This window comes from Maylandia zebra, linkage group LG4 (genome assembly GCF_041146795.1).
Source record: "Maylandia zebra isolate NMK-2024a linkage group LG4, Mzebra_GT3a, whole genome shotgun sequence".
Taxonomy (NCBI): Eukaryota; Metazoa; Chordata; class Actinopteri; order Cichliformes; family Cichlidae; genus Maylandia; species Maylandia zebra.
In genome coordinates, this window is record NC_135170.1 from 10,502,591 (window position 1) to 10,523,539 (window position 20,949).

The 20,949-nt window shown below is 41.3% G+C and overlaps 1 protein-coding gene and 1 long non-coding RNA gene across 2 annotated transcripts; both read right to left on the reverse strand.

Annotated features, from left to right (window-relative positions):
* Window positions 1–1,668: 1,668 nt before the first annotated feature.
* rtbdn (retbindin) lies at window positions 1,669–14,211 on the reverse strand. The gene is made up of 6 exons (XM_024802310.2): window positions 13,960–14,211; window positions 12,914–13,075; window positions 12,695–12,794; window positions 11,768–11,896; window positions 10,835–10,931; window positions 1,669–3,072 (listed from the first exon to the last, which is right to left on the reverse strand). Exons 2-6 carry the CDS (start codon window positions 13,071–13,073, stop codon window positions 2,725–2,727), a joined length of 834 nt encoding a protein of 277 aa, XP_024658078.1. The 5' UTR covers window positions 13,074–13,075; window positions 13,960–14,211; the 3' UTR covers window positions 1,669–2,724.
* Window positions 14,212–17,769: 3,558 nt separating this feature from the next.
* LOC101483229 (uncharacterized) lies at window positions 17,770–20,319 on the reverse strand. Its single transcript, XR_191483.4, has 3 exons — window positions 20,206–20,319; window positions 18,755–18,813; window positions 17,770–18,599 (listed from the first exon to the last, which is right to left on the reverse strand). It is a non-coding gene; the product is annotated as an uncharacterized LOC101483229 (long non-coding RNA).
* Between the last annotated feature and the right edge of the window lie 630 nt (window positions 20,320–20,949).

The following is a 20,949-nucleotide window of genomic DNA, read 5'->3' on the forward strand; positions in this document are numbered from 1 at the left end:
AATCGTAAATCAGGGTGGAAAATAAGTATTTGGTCAATAACAAAAATACAACTCAATACTTTGTAACATAACCTTTGTTGGCAATAACAGAGGTCAAACGTTTACTATAGGTCTTTACCAGGTTTGCACACGCAGTAGCTGGTATTTTGGCCCATTCCTCCATGCAGATCTTCTCGAGAGCAGTGATGTTTTGGGGCTGTCGCCGAGCAACACGGACTTTCAACTCCCGCCACAGATTTTCTATGGGGTTGAGGTCTGGAGACTGGCTAGGCCACTCCAGGACTTTCAAATGCTTCTCACGGAGCCACTCCTTTGTTGCCCGGGCGGTGTGTTTTGGATCATTGTCATGTTGGAAGACCCAGCCTCGTTTCATCTTCAAAGTTCTCACTGATGGAAGGAGGTTTTGGCTCAAAATCTCACGATACATGGCCCCATTCATTCTGTCCTTAACACGGATCAGTCGTCCTGTCCCCTTGGCAGAAAAACAGCCCCATAGCATGATGTTTCCACCCCCATGCTTCACAGTAGGTATGGTGTTCTTGGGATGCAACTCAGTATTCTTCGTCCTCCAAACACGACGAGTTGAGTTTATACCAAAAAGTTCTACTTTGGTTTCATCTGACCACATGACATTCTCCCAATCCTCTGCTGTATCATCCATGTGCTCTCTGGCAAACTTCAGACGGGCCTGGACATGCACTGGCTTCAGCAGCAGAACACGTCTGGCACTGCGGGATTTGATTCCCTGCCGTTGTAGTGTGTTACTGATGGTGACCTTTGTTACTTTGGTCCCAGCTCTCTGCAGGTCATTCACCAGGTCCCCCCGTGTGGTTCTGGGATCTTTGCTCACCGTTCTCATGATCATTTTGACCCCACGGGATGAGATCTTGCGTGGAGCCCCAGATCGAGGGAGATTATCAGTGGTCTTGTATGTCTTCCATTTTCTGATGATTGCTTCCACAGTTGATTTTTTCACACCAAGCTGCTTGCCTATTGTAGATTCACTCTTCCCAGTCTGGTGCAGGTCTACAATACTTTTCCTGGTGTCCTTCGAAAGCTCTTTGGTCTTGGCCATGGCGGAGTTTGGAGTCTGACTGTTTGAGGCTGTGGACAGGTGTCTTTTATACAGATGATGAGTTCAAACAGGTGCCATTCATACAGGTAACGAGTGGGGGACAGAAAAGCTTCTTACAGAAGACGTTACAGGTCTGTGAGAGCCAGAGATTTTCCTTGTTTGAGGTGACCAAATACTTATTTTCCACCCTGATTTACGAATCAATTCTTTACAAATCCTACCATGTGGATTCATGGATTTTTTTTTCACATTCTGTCTCTCACAGTTGAAGTGTACCTCTGGTGCAAATTACTACTAATAATAATAATAATAATACATTTTATTTAAATAGCGCCTTTCAAAGCACCCAAGGACACTGTACAACAGATAAAAACTGGAAATATACACAATGATAAAAATAGAAGATAAAATTACTGACCTCTGTCATCATTTTAAGTGGGGGAACTTGCACAATCGGTGGCTGACTAAATACTTTTTTTGCCCCACTGTACCTGCTGTTACCAGAAAGCATGTATGAAATCTCACCTACTATATAAAGTAAACTAAAAGAAAAAAGGGAGAGAAACCACAAAAAAGGCACGTGAAACATCGGGAATGTTTAGAAATGTTTTTATTGAGAATGAAAAGAAAAGCACAGAAACACCCATTTCAGCAAGCTTATGGTAAATCAAACAAATTAGTTCTCCCTTTTTGTTTTCTTATAAAACATTTACATCTAACAGTTCCCAACTGTAGAAACACATGGCCTACTTATAAAACACCCACAGTACATCAGTGATACATGACCGAACTACCGGAGCAACCTTATCTGGCACGGATGCGGCCCCTGCTGATTTACTCCGATGTTGTTTCTGAATACTAAACCTTCCCCTCAGGTATTAGGCGCTGTTGTTCTCATACCAGAACACTTGCTTTCAGGTCAGTTAACTGTGTTGGAAAAATCTCAGATACATTCAAAATTATGATTAAAACTTTTGACGTTCTCCACTATCATAAACTCCATGACAAGCAGACTGCACATTATGGAATCACAGGACTAATTAATGCATTTAACAAGTGACTAAAGCACAAATCAAAGCCAGCTAGTAGACAGTTGAGATACGGTAAGTAGCGGGATGGTGATATATTGTTTTCAACATTGTCATGAAATGTAGTACTTTGGGTTTGACATGTTTGACTCATGCAGAAGTGCTAATACTGCAGGACTTTTACCATGTGACCACATGTTACACTGAGCCATAAAAGCAAATTCCCACTAAAGATGCTCTTGATAGCTGGCAATAAAAACATTTTGCAGCCATCATGGGATGTCTTAAGTGTATTTGTTATTGAGCCCTTTCAAAATATTGAGACTACTCAGCTTTGAGTAGTCTTCTTAAATTCATTTGAAAAAATTTTCTTGGTGTTTCGTTTAATCCTGGCTGTTCAAAGAATCGATCGGGTGTTCATAAGCTTGTCACTTAAATCAGATTATCAGATCATTTTTGTAAATCAAAGAAGTTATGCCTGCGATTTGAAGATAGTAATGAGAGCTTAAATTTGTATGGTTTAGTTTAGTTAGAGGAGAAAGGATATAACTCCCTTTCAAGGGATTGATTTTTGTATATGACGATCTAGAGGATTATCACTAAGAATACATGTATCACCATCTACAAACCGCTGCCACTCCCCTCCACGTCTTCCACTTCCACCGAGCGCTTACGCAGCACGGAGTTTCCCATTCTGGGCTGCACGGGCAGCTTGGCCTGGCAAGGGGCCCGGTACTGAGGCAAGCCGGTCTTGGTGGTATCCAGCTCCTCCGGGTCGTCTTGCTGGGCTCTGAGAGCGGCGATCACGTCCTTGTCCGAGGGGCTGAGAGTCAGGCAGCCGCAGGGACGAACGCCTTCGACATCCACTCCGATTTCTCCGGCCTCTCCAACCTCCTCCGGCTCATCCTCGACCGTCATGAAGGCATCACCCCACAGGCTTTCGCAGAGATCTCTGCCGTGCTGGTACATCTGTAGGTGTGCAGAACACAAAATTTATGCAGATTATTTTTCTCTGCCATCCACAGAGATACAACCTTGACTTTTAGTGCCAGCATTCAGAATTCAGCTTTAATACCAAATATTAGAAAACAAAAAGCAAGTGTTTTATTACATCTTTATCATTTCTGCTGGTACCCTCACACAAACCACAGAGAAGCTTTATACTGCCTCTCTGCACTCACCTCCAACAGAACTGAGGTTTCATCCTGTTAAAAGGGAGTTTTTACTTCCCACTTTTGCTAATTGTTTGCTCATTTGATTGTTGGGGTTTTTCCCTTTACATCTGTAGGTTCTTTACCTTACAATAGAAAGCTCCTTGAGGCAACTGCTGTGATGTAGCACTACATAAATGGTAGGCACAAAAAGTCGGTACCTTACAGTTACAAGACTGAAAACACCCATGTGGACGTGCAGACCTTTTAATTAAAAAAATAAAATAAAATAATGAAAAGGGGAAAATGTTAACTAGATACCACCGCAAAGCATAAGGCGATTATTTTTTTCTATTCACAGTTTTCTGTAATGTTTAAATATTCAGATTCAGCACAATCTACTAATGCCCAGATTTGCATAAATTTCCATAACAGAAATCTGAACACTGGGTAGAGCTGGCTTCAGAGTTAGCGCTTCTTCATTTTGCTGGCACATTACACAAAGTTTTTCTTTTTCTTTTTTTTCCCACTGATGGGATTTTGTACATTTTTTTTTTATGTAAATCAGAGGAACAAGGCGAAAAATCATTTGTTCTGCATGGTTTTAAGATTAAAAGAGTCTGATTTATAGAATAAATTAAACCCTTCAGCATACAAACAGTGCTTTAAAAAAAGATCTACAAAAATATATATTTTACTTTTTTAAAAAAAAAAGGAAACTATTATTAGAAGGCAAAAATACGAAATGACAGACAACCTCCTTTTGAATAAATTAAATTATGTATTTCTTGTATTATATGTAATGTTTTATTTAATTTGATTAAAGCATTTAAAGACTAGCTTGAATAAAATCCTAGGGGAAAATGTAACATTTAACTCTTTAACATGTATTATATTTGAAGCCTCTACATCATCAGTGTGACTTTTAAATTGCACAAAATTCCAGGTATAACAAACATGATACAATTAAAATTAAATAATGCAAATTTATGTTTTTTGGTTGTTCTTTTTTTAATTTGTCAGAAGGTTCAATAAACACTCCCACTTTAAAAAAAAAAAAAAAAACGATTCTGGCAATTATTTCAGGGTTCAGACTTTACAGGGTTAAACAAACATCCAAATGTGCATTTTTGGACACATTTTCTTAAAAACAATCTCACGTGTCTCGTATACAAAAATGCACCAGCACATTTAAAAGCAAAATGTTTTTTGCCTTAATGCAACTAACAGTTTCAGCTGCTATTAAATACATGTATCGAAGTAAAACCTACAACTTACCACTGAACAGTAGTGTACAAGTATTACCATAGTAACTGTTAGAGTCATGCTCAGTATTTAAAAGTGAAGCTATGAATCCTTCATCTTGCCCAGGTATGCTTGGAAAGGAAAGCTGTGTATTCTCTTACACAGCTTTTTGCTTTTCCTCCTAATTTTCTAATTATATGTCAGACCTGCAGAATTATGTTACTTTTAACTCTTTCCCCCCTAAAAAAAACGACCTCCCCATGTGCCCTTAATGATGACATTTGACACCTCAATATATGCCAAGAAACATGAATTGACGACCAAAGGTGAGCTTTAAAAGCAGAAATCGCTAACGTCTGATACACACCCATTTTTTCCTGAAAGCAGGCCTGAAATGTGATAAAAGATGCTCGGTTCAGAAAAGAATAACAAAGGTTAACTGTTGTTCAAATAAAACAGAATATATTGCAAACACAGCATTTCATATGTAGCCCAGCAGCACAGCAGCGATCGTGGCTCAATAGTTGGGTGTTCGTCATGTAATTGGAAGGTTGCCGGTTCGAGCCCCGGCTTGGACAGTCTCGGTCGTTGTGTCCTTAGGTAAGACACTTCACCTACCGCCTACTGGTGTTGGCCAGAGGGGCCGATGGCGCGATATGGCAGCCTCGCTTCTGTCAGTCTGCCCCAGAGCAGCTGTGGCTACAACTGTAGCTTTCCTCCACCAGTGTATGAATGCGAGAGTGAATGAATAATGGTATTGTAAAGCGCTTTGAGGGTCCCGAAAAGCGCTATATAAATGCAATCCATTATTATTATTAACGAGCAAGCAAAATTTCAGATTCTGGGATTTAATCTTGCAAAAGATGTATGATAAAGGGCATATGTTACACTATTTATGTGAAAGTGTAAAATCCATTAACTGAAGCATTATTGTTACACGCTGCTGCTGTGTAACATTAGCATTTATTGACTTTTCCATCTCAGAGCAGCACTGGCCTTGAACAAAGCACCTGTTCCAGGTGTAAGAGGGGAGCTGCAGGCGCCGGGCAGCTGCTCTCACAGGCTGCTTTTGTCTGCCTCTCCTGCCTCCCTTCACCTACACCAGCCTTGAAAGCAAATCACAAGACACGACCTTGAAAAGCTCGCACTTGTATCTGAAAGAATTCATCTCGGTGCCACCTTTGCAGTCCCCGACAAGCCGCGCAGAGCAGAATCTGAAAAGTTTGCTGGCAGCACCTTTTGTGTCTCCGTCTGACAGAAAATTCATTACAGCACTCTCTGTCTTTATAAAGTTATACTCTGAGGGGAAAGTCTAGTTACTGCTGACATTAGCACCAGAGTTTCTGGGGCGTGAAAAGAGGGGGGAAAAAAAGGAAAAAGGCGCTCCTCTTCTAATAAGACACAAATACGGATTAAAGGGGGGATACTGCACAAGTAACACCAAATCACAATTCAACATTTAAGCCGTTTAGCTGTAAATGGTTTATGCCTACAAGCTTAGAAATAGTTAGGAAAGCAAATTAGCAAAGTTTCAGTTGCGCGCACACACACACACACACACACTCGCTTTTCTGTGTTTAAGCTCTCGATCTCTCTCCCCAGTGACAGCCTCATAACCAGTCATTAAGATGTGCTGCCAAGTAACCATCACCTACTCTTGTACCCCTCCCACCTCCACCGCCCCTTGCTTTTTGCTGCACTCACTGTTTGTACATCTCTCCCCTGTTTCTCTGTAGCACACCCCCACCCAAACGTCTGCTTCCTTTCATCCTCCTGTCTGTTGGGGGATTAAGACTGAGTCACGCAGAGTGCTCAGAGAAGAAGAAAAAAAAAAAGTAATATGTTTACCGTGTTGGAAGGACAAACAGGATGATGGCTATTTCTCGCCACTACAAGCTCTCTGTCTGACACTTAGGTCTTATCGCAGCAACCCTATAACACATACAAGGGTATACACACACACACACACACACACACACACACACACACACACACACACACACACACACACACACACACACACACACACACACACACACACACACACACACACACACACACACACACACACACACACAATTCCTCAGGCGGACGTGGTTTGCTGCCAAAGCTAATTCAGTATGAGCACGAGTGGCTTTAGATGACATGGTGTGATCAAATAAGTGAGATACAGAAATTTCCTGGGGCTCTGCGCTGTCCTCTTCGCCCTTATTTAATTCTGCCCTTCACCATCCGAAACCGAACACATTACACCTGATGTGCAAAAAAAGAAAAAAAAAAAAAAAAAGCAACAGAAGAAATTATTTTAGCTTTCAGTCATGATCAGAATGAGTTTTTTGACTAAACCAATAAAAACTAATCTCAGTATATGAATGACTGAAGAAATGAAATTTGGAATAATACTATTAGAATCTGTGATCAAATTATTCATAGCATAGTACAATGACAGTTGTAATGTCCATTATTTGAAAGGATAGTGCTTTTAAATCAGGGATGTCAAACTCATTTTACAATGTGAGCCACTTTGATCTTAAGAGGGCCGGACCAGTGAGAAACTCGCCTTTCTGTCTGTGTAAATAAGTTTCACTGGACATATCTAACATGAGAAGAAAAGTGCACAAAGAAGAGCAGTTTCAACACTACATCTCACGTTTTTGTGTGTCATAAAGAAATGCTGCTGTAGCAATTTAAGAAATCTGTTAGCATGACTTTTTGGGCTGAAATTGTAAGAAATACGGGGTAAAATTACACAAAGGGGTCTTGTAGCTCATTGGACAGAATTTTCTGTAATTTAAGAAAATACCCGCCCCCTTTTCTTGCAAGTAACTGTTTATCTATTGGTTAATACTTTGGTGCAGTATGAGGTCTTCATCATTCGAAAAACTATGAAAATACTGTTTCCAAACATTTTCCAAAACCGTCCAGTGGGGCAAACTGGTGTCTTTACCAGATTTTGGCTCTCGGGCCTTATTTTTGACACTCCTGCTTTAGATCTAAGCTGCTAAATGACAATACGATAATTTGAATTAATGACATCATGACAAATGTGGATGATTGGAAGAAGAAGCGACAAAGAATTACATTTGTTTTTAAGGCTGACTTAGCATTACTGTATTGTACTTAATTACTTTAGGTAGACTTAAGAATGGGAACACAGGTTAGATGGAGCCATGAGACAGGCAGATAAAATGATGATGGAAACACCACCACTTTTATAGAAAAGCAACTATGATGAACAACGACTAAATTCCTCAAACAACACGTCATTTTCCCTTTGTTTTTAGATGAAAAATCTGAGCCAGAACAGACAGAACACTAGACCAGAAGAAAAAAAAATCCTAACTGCTGTGTAGGTTTGTGGTTTCTCGTTTTCCAATTTTTCAGGGCCACAAACTTACAAAGCAATGCAGTGAATGGAAGATGCAATATTTCTGCTATTACTAAATGGCTATTATTCAGCTTTTTTGGCCATGTTCACATAAGAACCTTGTATGAATATTGCAAAATAAAGTATTACTACTATTTAATTATACAGGTAATTTAATAGGACACAGGTCCAGCTAAATTTGCTACCATTTCTTCCCTTTTATCCAAGCTAAGCTTCTACTGGTATCTTTGAAATCTATAGCATTTCCCCCCAATCCCTACAAACCATTAGTTCACTATATCTTATCGACAGATGCTGTTGTTGTTGTTCAAGCACAGACGTTCTGTGCTGTTCTTTGTAGACATAACCTCATTCCCACTGCATCAGGAGCAGGGAAAAAAAAGTGTCTAATGCTGAGATAAATCAGACCTTGGCTGGCAAATAATGTAACCAATGAGTACAAAAAGAGAGTGAGACAGTGAGCGTGCCAGAGGGATTTTTGCATGCAAAGGATGTGTCTGCGGGTGCTTATGCATGCTTTTAAAAGTATCCGCTTGTCTCTATGCAAATCGACATCTACTGCTTTCAGCTTTTACAAATAATAACTGTATGGGTGTGTGTTTATCCAGCAGACACCCACGTGCACCAACATTGGGTGGAGTGGAGCTGAGAGTGTTTTAGTGTGATGTCTGAGCGGCTGCTTGTGTGCAGCAGGTCTGAGGTGAAATCTCCCATCTCTGCTGGCTGAGGAGGAAAACACAAAGTGTTACCGTTTTGACCTCCAAAAACGGGAGGCAGCCACTTGTTTGTGGCCCCTGTAAAGAGGGCTAGTTTGCTTGAATGCACTGAATGCGTACCGACGAGCTGTCTGAAACACTCTGTTTTGAGAGCTGCTTAAATTTATTGGAAGTATTTTTTGCACCATTAGTGTTGCCCTACATTAAAATGGGCCAATAAAAGCACAGAAAACACACCGTGACAGAGACACACTCAAACACTCCCCAAACGTCTCTTTTTGCTTTTACTCTCTTCTCACAAATGTGTAATTTCCAATAATCATCTAATATCCCCCAGACAGCCTTAATAGGCCTGGCGGCTGTGTGCTCATCTGTCACTGTGGTCCTCTCGCTCTCTCTCCCTGTGCTTGTTTGAGATAAATGCGAGTGAAATCAAGAGAAAGCACACTCGGATATATTAAGATATATGAGTGGTGTGTGGTGTATACCTACTTATTTTCTAGCAGGCTTTGCATATATTCACATCTAAATCCCCTCTGATGCACAACAGACATCCTGACATTGGAGAGTGCAGAAACAGGTAGAAGTGCTATTTTTTCCCCTTCTAAGTATAGCAAAGGCATGATATCCCTGTCTGATGTTGGGAAGCCAATCAGAGGACCCAGGGAGTATTTGCTTCTCTTCAGATAGTCAGAGAAAAAAAAAAATCAATGGAGAACAGTCAAGTTTCACTTTAAAACAAGATGAGCTAACAGCGACAAACTCTGGCTTATGCTAAAAACTACAGTACTTTATTGTATACTCCCAACCTTCAACAAGTCACTGCAGATGACCCCACCTCCTCGAGCCTGGTTCGGCCAGAGATTTCTTCCTGTTAAAAGGGAGTTTTTCCTTCCCACTGTCTCCAAGTGCTTGCTCATAGGGGGTCGCCTGGAGTTTTCTCTGCATTACTGATGTGACTATTATTGTGTTTGGTGTTATATGTATAATTTCATTGAAATTGAATAGATGTGCAAAGTGAGAGAACAGATGTCTGATTTTCATGTGTATCAAAGGAGGAGAAGTTTGACATTGTAGAGAAGGGGAATGTGAGCCCATAAGATCCACCCACCTACTATTTAAACATTTTTATTATGAGGAGGAGCCAATCAGAAGAAAGCTTGCCTGAAAGATGTGAGAGGAGTTAAAACGACTTGTTTCTTGCAGTAGATGGACTAAGAGATTGCACCAAGGTTGAAGATGGAACAGATATTTTTCTGAATTATGAAATAGGTGAGAGTCCAAAAATAAAAATAAAAATGTGAGAAAAAAAAAAAAAAAAACAGGTCCCTTTATGTGTATATTTACTTCTTCAGGCACCACTGCACCATTGGACATGGTCTATAGATAGAGTGTCATTGCCTGTGAAGCGTGAGTCATTTTGCTGCTGGTCTCAGCTGCGCACACCAGCACCCGTTTGTCACTCTTTTTCAATCACCCAGCTGGCCTCTGCCCACTGAAGCAGGGCCCATCCTTTTCACACTTCAGCCTTGGTGCCGTTAACCCCTCATTTAACCGCCGTCTCTCTCTATACCACTAAGGCACCACGCCACAGTTTCTGACCTTCTGCCTGCAACAAAGATCTCAAATGACAAGCCCCGAGGTCACTCAGCAGGATTCAAATATCTGACACCCACCTCTGCTTACCAGAAAACCTTAGCTAAGCTGTGACTTTACTGTGCTCTGCTTGCTAATAATAAAGCACGTGACTACAATTTTTATTTCTACGTGGCTAACAAGGTCACATAGGTGCCAATGCTGGTGTTACGCCACCATCCTCACAGTGTCATGTGATGCTAGCTTCCTGATGTTAAACAGGAATGACTGTATTACCATCAGTTTTTAGCATGCTAATTTTTGCTACAAAGTTTAGCACAAGAATGTCCTTCGTTACACAGATATTTAAAGACAAATGAGAGTTTTGGGTACTTAAAAGTGATTAAAGACTAATACTCATGAAGGGCACTTACTGTATCTCTAAAACTAGCTTATGATAGAAGAGATTTTTAGCTGTTCAAAATGAAATTTATTTTATTTATTGATTATTCTCTGCAAGAAAATCTAGTAGACTAATCAGTTTTATTATCCATTTTCTATTAGTTGCCATGTAACCAAAAAAACCCAGTCTAAAGACAAAAATAGCTTTAGGTTCAATATATCCGGTTAACTTGTTAATCTTGCTTAAAGCCTACCTGCTGATACTGAACACAGTTTCCAGTGCAGTTCTGTCCCCTGGGGTCTCTGGCCCAGTTACGGGCACAAGTCAAATCCATCCTGCAGGCATCAAACCTGAAAGAACAAATGTGAATGTTGAAAAATGTAAATGACAAAACAAACAATTACTCTTTTATTTAAATGATTTCTCTTGAGATTTATTTTTTATTTTTTACCTGAGCTAGATAAATTTAACAAAAACCAATAAAAAAAATAACATCTTAGCGACTTTCTTTCCGAGCTTAAAATGAAAAGATTTCACTTTCATGCTAAATATAAAGTTACCAGCAGCTTCTTACATAAGCTGAGTATTAAGACTGGAAATAGCGCATCGTAAGCTTGTTAATCCTTATGTTGTTTGTCTAATGTTCACAAAAATCCAGTGTGAAAGCGACAAGCGGTGTTTTAATGAGCTGTTAGACTCTAGGATCTATAAGTTTCTGGAGTATCTTTCTGAACTTATATATATTTTTCAAATGTACTTGAATAAAGCCACATTTTCTAGTGTCTGTGCTAAGCTAACAAGCTTCTAGTAGCATCATTCATCCTAAGCCAACTCTTAACAGAAAAGGCAAAAAGAATATTTTCCAAAATGTTAAGTAATTTTTAAGTATTTTTGCAGAGAGCAGCCCTTTAATTCTTTACAACACTCTTACACTTATCTTTCCAGTGTTGTCTCATTTTTTCTTTCTTTCTTTCTTTTTTTTTTTCTTACATAGGACCCATGAAATGAAGCTGTTTGTGTTAGGCTTTGTGTGTTTGCCACCTTCTTAAAAAATAAAAAAAATAAAACATACAGTTTTATTGGACACTCTATCTTAGCACAGTATGCTGTTGTCCAAGATAGGGATCCCTTCGCTGACAGGGGATTTAGACTTTAGTTTGTTTGGTAACGTGCTTGGCAGCCTCACCAATCACGGCAGAAGCTATGGCAGAGAGGAACAGCCTGGATGTATGAGCTGCGCTGAGGATGAGGCCAGCGAGCAGCGTCAGGGGAGCAGCGGTAAAAACACAGCACGCGCTTCAGGAAGCCTTCACACCTGGGAAGACACAAGAGGTCATGTTTGTTACTGACCAGCGAAGTCTGTATTAAACTTGGAACAGCCGGTCACAAGACAGGTCAAGAAAACAACGTTAAATAAGATGGGGAGTACGAGCAGTTGATTAGTATAATTGCTGCTGTTGATCCCTTAAGTATGTTTGCCCAGCTTTGGTTAATGCTACTTAAATGCCTCTTTCAATTTGACCTACTTGATCATGTGTTTGCTGTTGCTGTCTGTAAACTGGCAGCCTCTTTGTCTAAGGTGCCGTTTGTTATTTCAGAAAATCCATCCTTATTGGCTCCACTAACACACTAAAATTCTGTACTGACTACATGCACAGGCCCTTACTGTTAACGATAGATTATACAGAGCCAATGAAGAACTAGATCAAACACAAAGCCATTAAATGTGAAATAAGCTAATAAAAGCAAGCACTAGTGATTTTAAGCTAATATGTAGCAATAAAAACAACTATAATATTGACTTATTTTACATATTATCTCTCGGCTTAAACAGCTCATGTTCAAACTTGTCATTTCTAGTTGTATTTCTGGACACCTGATGACTTTAAATTCAGTAGTGACTCTCTTTTAGGTCAATTTTTGGTCTCCACCAGTCATTAATTGGTGGTTTTTAGCTTTTTCCTGACAACAGCAGTCTGATGAGACTGAAAATACTGATAAAAATACAAATGGATAACTGAAGCAGTAAAATATCACCATTAAGAGGCAACAACGGGCTAAAACAGCAGATGAATAAAATATTGAGGACACTAGAAGGGTGGTTAAGGCTTACTCAGGGCTGAGGGACCCACACTTGTCCCAGGGTTCATTCTGATTATTGGCAGAAGGAACATGAGAGATGTCCTGGATTTGTTCTTGTGTGCAGCAGCTATCTGTAGCAGCAACAAGAGAGAAACACATCAACGTGGGCCTGTTCTTAGATTTAATTTGAGATTTAATTTGTTCTCCAACATCTCCAAGATTTACAGACTATGAAAATGAGATCACTCACTGTCTGCATACAGAGAGCACTCCGTCAGGTGTGGCTCCGGGCTGGGCGTGGCCTTGTGTTTACCATCTTGAAGACACACCCCCTCCGAGCGGGTCCCGCCAATCAGGGCGGCCGCCAAAACCACGCAAATTAATAGCGAAGAGGATGAGGTGAGGTCCATCTCTGTAGATACAAACACATGAACAAGAGTGTTCAGCATAGAAAAAAAACAACACACACACAGTCCCGAATCATTACAAAAACAGAACTAAATGGTTTGCACTACGTCAAATAATAATAACAATAATAACTGAAAGGTTTGCTAGAGGGGTGGGAATCAAACATAATGGATGCAAAAGGCTGCAATTAAATCTGTTCCATCCACCCACAGAGTCAGTCTTATGGCATACGCTGAGTTACAGAGTATAAGTGAGATACCAGCGCCGGCTGTTTAGCTCCATGTTGAGCTCTCTGTGTGGTGACCTAGTATAGACAGGGTGAGCCTAATTAGTTGGAACTAAGGCACTGTGCTGACATGGCTGACATGCGTAGTCGTTTAATCTGACAGGCTTGCGGTCGATGTGTTGCCTACATGACGCGATCAAACAAATCTGCTGAACGCGGGGACATGGCCCCGAGCAGGTGGCCCCGACTTTACGCATGAGAGAGCCGCTGAAAATATAATGTAGAAATAACCTTTTTCTCTCCTTTACAGCTTTTCAGAATTTTTTTTCTGTCGGTTATTAAGAAGGAAACAAAGCACACGTGAAGGCTTCAAAACTACAACTAAAAGTCTACGCAGATCATTTTAATGCTCCAAAAAGCTGCGAGTCAAAGATTTTAAAGCGCAGTTATGGGGAAAGGGGGGTGGGGTCGCGGGCTCATTAGTGAGTTTATAGACAGGAGAAGACAAACCCCATCTGCTACAAAATATCCATCCAACATCGCGCGAACAGGTAGGCTAAGAGGTGTGACCCTCTGTGTGGATATTCTTCTTCTAAATTGTACCTCAAGATTACAAAAACCCGGTGGAGCTTAGTCTCTCCGCACATCCATGTGGGTTTTACCTGTAGGCGGGAATAAATGCGGCTCCGTCCGGATTAGTTTGGTTGTGTTCGCGGGTCTCCTCGTTGTGTTGCTGTGGCTCCAGTCACCGCCGTGCGCGCTGCTCGGTGCTTCGGTCTCCTCTTCTCGGTCTCTGCGTCTGTGTACTGGCTCTGATCTCTGCCGCCCGGGGGCCCACTGCTCGCCACTTTGTCACCGGTTTATATGAAGGACGTTTCAGTCCCGTCCAGCAGGCAACTCACCCCCTCCCTGCTCTGCCCCATTCTGGGAAGCCCTCTCTCTCTCTCTCTCTCTCTCTCTCTCTCCATCCCTCCCTCCGTTGCATGCGCGCACGCACACACACACAGAAAAGACCGGACTCCCTCTTTGTTAATCTCCCAATAAGATGTTTACCAAATCCTCCTTGTTATCAGCTTTCCTTCTACCCTTCCGAGTAATGCCTTTGGTTGGAAAAACGGGAGAAATGAAATGTCATGAAAACACGCGAGCGTTCAACTTAACTGCCCTTCATTTTTACAGGCTCAATCGCAGGTGGTGCTGAGTCACACCTGTCCTCCATATTCACATACACACAGTGAGGTCAGGACTTCTTTTTTTTTTCAGATAACAGGGTCAGAGGAGGGTACAGCTGAGATTTAATACCGCATGATATGCTGAGGACAGTGAACACAAATCTCTGCGGGAACAAAACACCGTGAACTCACCGCGAAGCTGCTGCGCACTGCAAACTCAAAGGCAGAGTTTAGTGCACCTTATTTTTCTCTTGTGTTTTAGAGGATGCATGTGGGTCATTTGTGTGAAAGAAAATAAAAAAATAGGAGTCAGTGACCTTACTGGAAGTACTAGCAGAGGTTGAATTCTCCAAAAGCATGTTATCAATTTTAGATTTGCTCAAGGACTGCCTCGTAGTTTGGGTAGACAGACATGACTTATTTCTCCACCGTGTGTTTTATTGCTCCTGGCTTTTAATCTCACCTCCCCTTGGACCTGCTGTACCAACCTAATCCCTGGCTGGATGCATCTCTCTCTCTCTCTGAGTGCCCTCCCAAGGCTTTCCACCAAATAAGAGCAGATGGAGAGTGTCTTGTGGCCTAGATACATCAGCCTAAAACCAAGACTGTGAAACCGGTGACATGTCTTAGACATGATTGGTTTTGGCAACAAAACCGTGCAGGGACAGGAAGGGACCAGACAGACTGGCCGCCAAATAATCATACAGATTGAGCGCAGATGAAATGGTCTCGGTGGAGACTCAGCTGAGATGCGAACTGTACCGGACCCTCATTGCTGAAGGAGGCAATGAGGGTTAGCCGGGGCCCTTTTGTCCACCAGACTGTTTCATAACTGCTGAGGGTCATCACCACAGAACACTTTATTTCTGGGGGTGAGAGCGCAGTGAGTGAGACGTGGACAAACAGCTCTTCAGCTGGTAATTAGAGAGGGAATAACAATATCCTTTGTGAGGAGCTATTCAGGGAAGGGAGAGAGAGGGAGGACAGAGGCTGCTCTCCGTGTACCCTTGTTGTCGTTCTCATTTAACAGGGTTGGGTCTCTGCCTGCGCTTGAGCCTTTAGGCTGGCCCTCAGCTGGCAAAGCAGCATCACCCACCGTTGTTGACTCACTGAGTGCCAAACATTCATTTCCACCATTTAGGGCTTCTTTGATTTGATACACTGACCGATTACTCCCGGGGTGGCAGACGCTCTAAGCAGTCCTGCAGCTGCATGAAATTTCGGAAAGAGAAAGGGTGAGGGGGTTGAGAAGCTTTCTAAAAACTCTTGGTCTATGTTGTGCACAAAAGCCGTTTTTAACAGAGGGTGCTACAGTGGCCAAGGGGGCACCAGAAAGGCTGCGCTAATAGCTCAAGTAGCCGGACTGAAAATTGCATTTGTGAGTTCATGAAAACATACCCAAATAACTGGACAAAGACGTGAAGTAAACAGGAAAACGTGAGTGCAGAAATCGACAACAATCAGTGTTGCCCATCAGCCCGAGTGCATGAAAGCCAGTCAGCAAATGAGCAGAGTTGAGCTATAATTGAGGAGGCACTCACAAACAGTTTTTATTAGCAGCTTGATGGCATGTGCAAAGAGCAAACAATAATTGCAATTAATATTGGCTGTGACCACCAACATCACCAGATCTCCTCAGTACACTCGCACACACCTGTGGATTAGGGCTGTCTCTTTGTGTGACTCCATGGTGCTGCTGCTGCAGACTGATCACTGCTCTCCCTGATAATCAGACTGATCCCAGGTGATACTGTGTCATCAGAACCAATAAAGCTTTTGCACAACACTGTAGCACTTGTGCAAATTTACCCAAGGCAAATAAACCAAAGCACTGAAATGCTGGCTGTGTGGGAGGTATACCATACAGATATCCACTCCTCTGTGCTTAATAGTATCTAATTGTCCTAACTGTTAACACAGTGTCCACAGAATAAATTTCAATCAATCTAAACCCGGTCACTTAAATGAAATGTTACTATAAGGGCTTTTTCCTCCCACTGTGCTGCGTCATCCCTTCTTTTAACAACACTCGAAGAGCTTTTTTCTCATTATTACTTGATATACAATTTCAGCAGCTCAACAGTTTCCCACCTCCTTTGTTGCTTTTTTCGTTTCATAATGTGCCAAATGTGCTCAGTGAGTGGCAGGTCTGGGCATATTTGGACTCTTTTTTTCGCTGTTGGAATGTCATTTGGCACCGTCTTATGAAGCAGGCAAGAGAAAAGATGTCATCTGGAGGACAGCATCTGAGTAGGATTAATGGTGCCTTCACAGATGCTCAAACGACCTGTGCCATGTGCTCCCATAACTGTCACAGATGCTGGCTTTTGAACTGTGCAATAAACGATTTTCAAAACAAATTTCAGGTTTTTGGGTGCTTAGACTTCAGTCTACCTTTAAATGAGTTCAGACCCAGAGAATCAAGAGGTTTCTGGACCTTATGTATACAATGATGTTGTATTCATATAATGGAAGTGCAACTTGTGTGCCAGTAGTTAGCCATCTGTCACTTTGTGACTACTTACCCCATAGCAGGGTTTGGTTGTCATGATGTGGAGTTGGTTCTTCCTATAGTTATCAGTGGGGTTTTAGTAAAAAAATGGCATTTGATAAATGTAAATAGACTTTAATCAATACATTTTCACTGCCTATTTATCCCATGAGTTTAAACATGTTTTTTTGTATTTTTCACAAGTGTCAGTCAAAATGTGATGTCGACAGAATTCACCACTGTCCTCTAATGTGGCGGTAACGAGCCACGTGACAACCAACCTCAGCCTACTCTCCATGTGGAAAAATAGAAACCCCGTGGTTTATATGAAGACAACATCAGGATATCATTATGTTGTAAACATGGGGAAATCATTCAAAGCTCCTTCATTATTTAGGAAAAAATGATCTCGGGTTATATTCTCAGTGAGGCGTCGTTTATAATAATTTGAACCGTTTAAATGGTACAATGAACTGCTGCTCGGTGCTTTTTCTAACAAAAGGTCAAATTCAGTGACCTTTTAGTTGACAGAAATGTCACTGGTCAAATACCAAATTCTTGTTTTTTGTTGATTTTTTTTTTAGAAAAAAAAAAATTAAGTTGCCATTTTTTGCTAACAGGACACATTTCAAATGTCACCAGGAGTCCAGTGTTTGGCAGATGGATGAAGACAGAATCACACTATGATTCATTTGTTCATTACATCAGGAGTCAAAGCACCTGTCACTTTGTGTCCTCCAAATCTTTTTCATTTATATACGTGAAATGCTTGCTGGATTGAACAGAAATCAAAAGAGAAATCTTAAAACTGGAATATATTTGATCATTTATTTAAAGTCAGTGATTCAGCACAGCATTACAATAATTTTCTGTCTCACAAGAAACACTCGAGCGACCTGACATTTTACAGTTTTTACAGTCTGCTGTCACACAGGCTTGTTTTAAACTTAAAAGGCAACTTTATGATGATTTAAAAAAACAAGAAAGAAACTCATAATACAAGAACAAATTATCAGAGTTCTACTTGTTAGTCACAGAACATCGACATAGTTCTAATCATCGTTCTTTAAATGCATTTAATGGGTTGAGAAAATGCCACTGTCTTTGTTTTTTAATGTCTGAACTGTCAGACACATTCAGCCTCTAGTGGGCTGGTGGCTCGTTGTCATGAAGTAGTCCCAGTTCTCCACCCTGTGGTCACATGGCAGCAGTGCATGTGATGTATTCACGTCCATTTGTCATCACTCATTTATGATAATGACCTCAGGTTAAGGTGAAAGGCCACCTCCCAGCTTCAGAGAGGAAAGTTGAGATGAGTTGAATGAAGCACCAAAGCTGAGCCCAACCATTTCTGATCTCTTCCGGGCGTTGCTGCCGACATCATCACAGGGGGAAAGCAGTGAGTCCGGGTCTCTGATGAGGCCATCTTTAGTTGCCGTTCGGTCTCGATCTTCGTTCCTGTATTTTTTTCCCCAGGTTCATAGTCAGGGTGGTGACGGCATAAGTGGCCATGATCATCATGGTGCTCCCCACGAACTGCGATGAGGCTCCCCGTTTGGTCACAAACCTCCACCCACGCCTCTGCAGATGAGCATCTGCTGCCTCCATGGTCTGAGAGATGGGCTCCATACTGCAGCTGCTGTTCAGACACAACGAAAAGCTCCTTTAACTCCCGGGAAACAGAAGAATTCAAATCTTGGTGCTTCTGTTTCTCGGATTGGTGGACTGTCTTTCTTGCGGCAGCTCAGCACACCTGCTTACCTTCTCTCGAACATGCTTCTTTATGTACTCTACCTTGTTTGCACACGTCAAATCCTCAGAGCGAGCTCGGTGCCAGGGTACGTCAACAGCACCTGTTGAGACAGAATTAACAAGGTCTGATGCCTGCAGAGCAAGCTGTCCAGACAGGGCTCAATAACAGAACACTGAAGTCAATCAGTATGACCTTCTCTGTATTTCTGGACCAAGGACAACACAGAGCAGGGAATACAAGCTTTTATGAGCAAGATCCAGATTTGTCCAAATGTGGTGTGTTCATTAAGAAGCCATCAGTAAACAACCATCTACTCTGCACCAAATTAATCCACAAAAAGTCAATTGTGGTCTTTTAACACTTTAATGGTCATAATTTGTTGTTCTCTTGCACTCCACTTACACCCAGAACCCTGAATGATTTGTGGTTTTCTTCTTTCAGTATCGTAATCTAATTACTTTGCATAATATAATGATAAATCCCATAAACCTGATAATGGAATACGCTGGTGATGATGCAGTATAAAGGACTTCTTTTTTGCACATTACGTAACAAGTTGTTACATTTTCTCCACGCTGATACATCACGAGTATAATGGCAACATTTTTTAAATACAAATTTAAACTCTCATCTACTGTACATGGTGTAATCTGTACCATCAGTTCCAGCCCATCAAACACATTATAGTCTCCATAATCCATAATCCACATTCCACACTCAGAAAGTATTGATTGCATTCAAATTTTAAGTGTTTCATGTATTCTGGAAAACACTACTGAAAAAAAATGAAAGGGACACTTTTTAATCAGAGCACAGCATCAAGTCAGTTAAACGTCTGTGATGTTGATATTAACTGGTCAGTTTAAGTAGCAGAGGAGTTTCTTAATCAGGTTTAGCAGATTTGGTGTTAGTGGAAAAAACAACAGGTGCACTAGAGGGGCAATAATGAGACTCTGCTGTTTGTGTAGGGACGAACGGATGCACTGCCGGAGCTACAAAACGACCTCCAGCAGGACACTAGTGTAAATGTCTCTAAATAATCAGAAACAGGCTTAATAATGGTGGCCCGACATCCTCTATTTGGCGTTCATCATAGAATACCAAAATTGGCAGATCCACCATTGCAACCCTGTGTTTGTGAACTGCCTGTGACGTCGTTCAGCGTGACAGGTTTGGCGGTAGGTCAGTGATGGCCTGACCCACCATGGAGGGCATCTTGAATTCAGCCCTCTGTAGGTTAATCATTTTCATTTCCATCAAGCAGCATGGCATCCTTTCATTCCTAACACTTTACCCAGTCTGTGAAAATATCCAGCATAAACTTTTTTCCCCATTGAAACCTGAACCTGTCACCAAGATGACATGAATAGTTTGTTACACACTGAAATGGCTGAGTGTGAGATCCCAGCTGGTTCTATAAGTTATGTTCTGTTGTTTTTCCTCTCGTTGCACATTTTTCATCAGTTTTCATGTGTCTCACTTTGTCACTTACCCTTGTCTTTTATCTCAGGTCCACCTCCTCGCTGCTCTCCTGTGTGATTACCTTCCCCATCCTAATGTGTTTCACCTGTGTCTAATTGTCTCCCCTGTGTATTTAAACTGCGTTTTACCTCGGTTCTGCGCCACATCTATCACATTCACAGTGGCTCAGCATTCTTCTTGTGACAGTCTGTGCGTGTTTTTGACCCAGTTCAGTCCCCTGGTTTTTGCTCTGCCTGCTCCTTTGTTTGTTCTGCATGCTCGGTTGGATTGATTACTCCTGTGCCGAACTACAGTTACGACTTTGAACTTTTACCTCCCCTCTGACACTCTGAAGCTCATCGCTCAATACATGGAGGTTCTTGTTTTGTAGGTGTCACTGAATTCTCTGTCCAGCCCATTCATGTGTTAAAGTAAGAGGCAGTGTTTTTCATTCCTTGTTTTTCTTTTCTATTAGGGTTAGGGTTCAGAAAACATTTAATTTGAATAATCCAAAAATCTATTTTTTGTATGTAAATGTCATCACTAATGAGGATAATATGGTAATAGTGATTCTAGTACCACACATCTAAGCACAGCAGTTATGAACTCTGTCCATTACTTGGAGATACTTATAGGTAAAGACTAAATAGTCAGTAAATACAGTGTAATAACTGATAAGTGATTATGAGGATAAACGCTACATCAGATATTATTAGAGGGACTGAAGCTCATGCTAAATTTACTCACACGGCTCTTTTAGAAAATATTTAAAAAA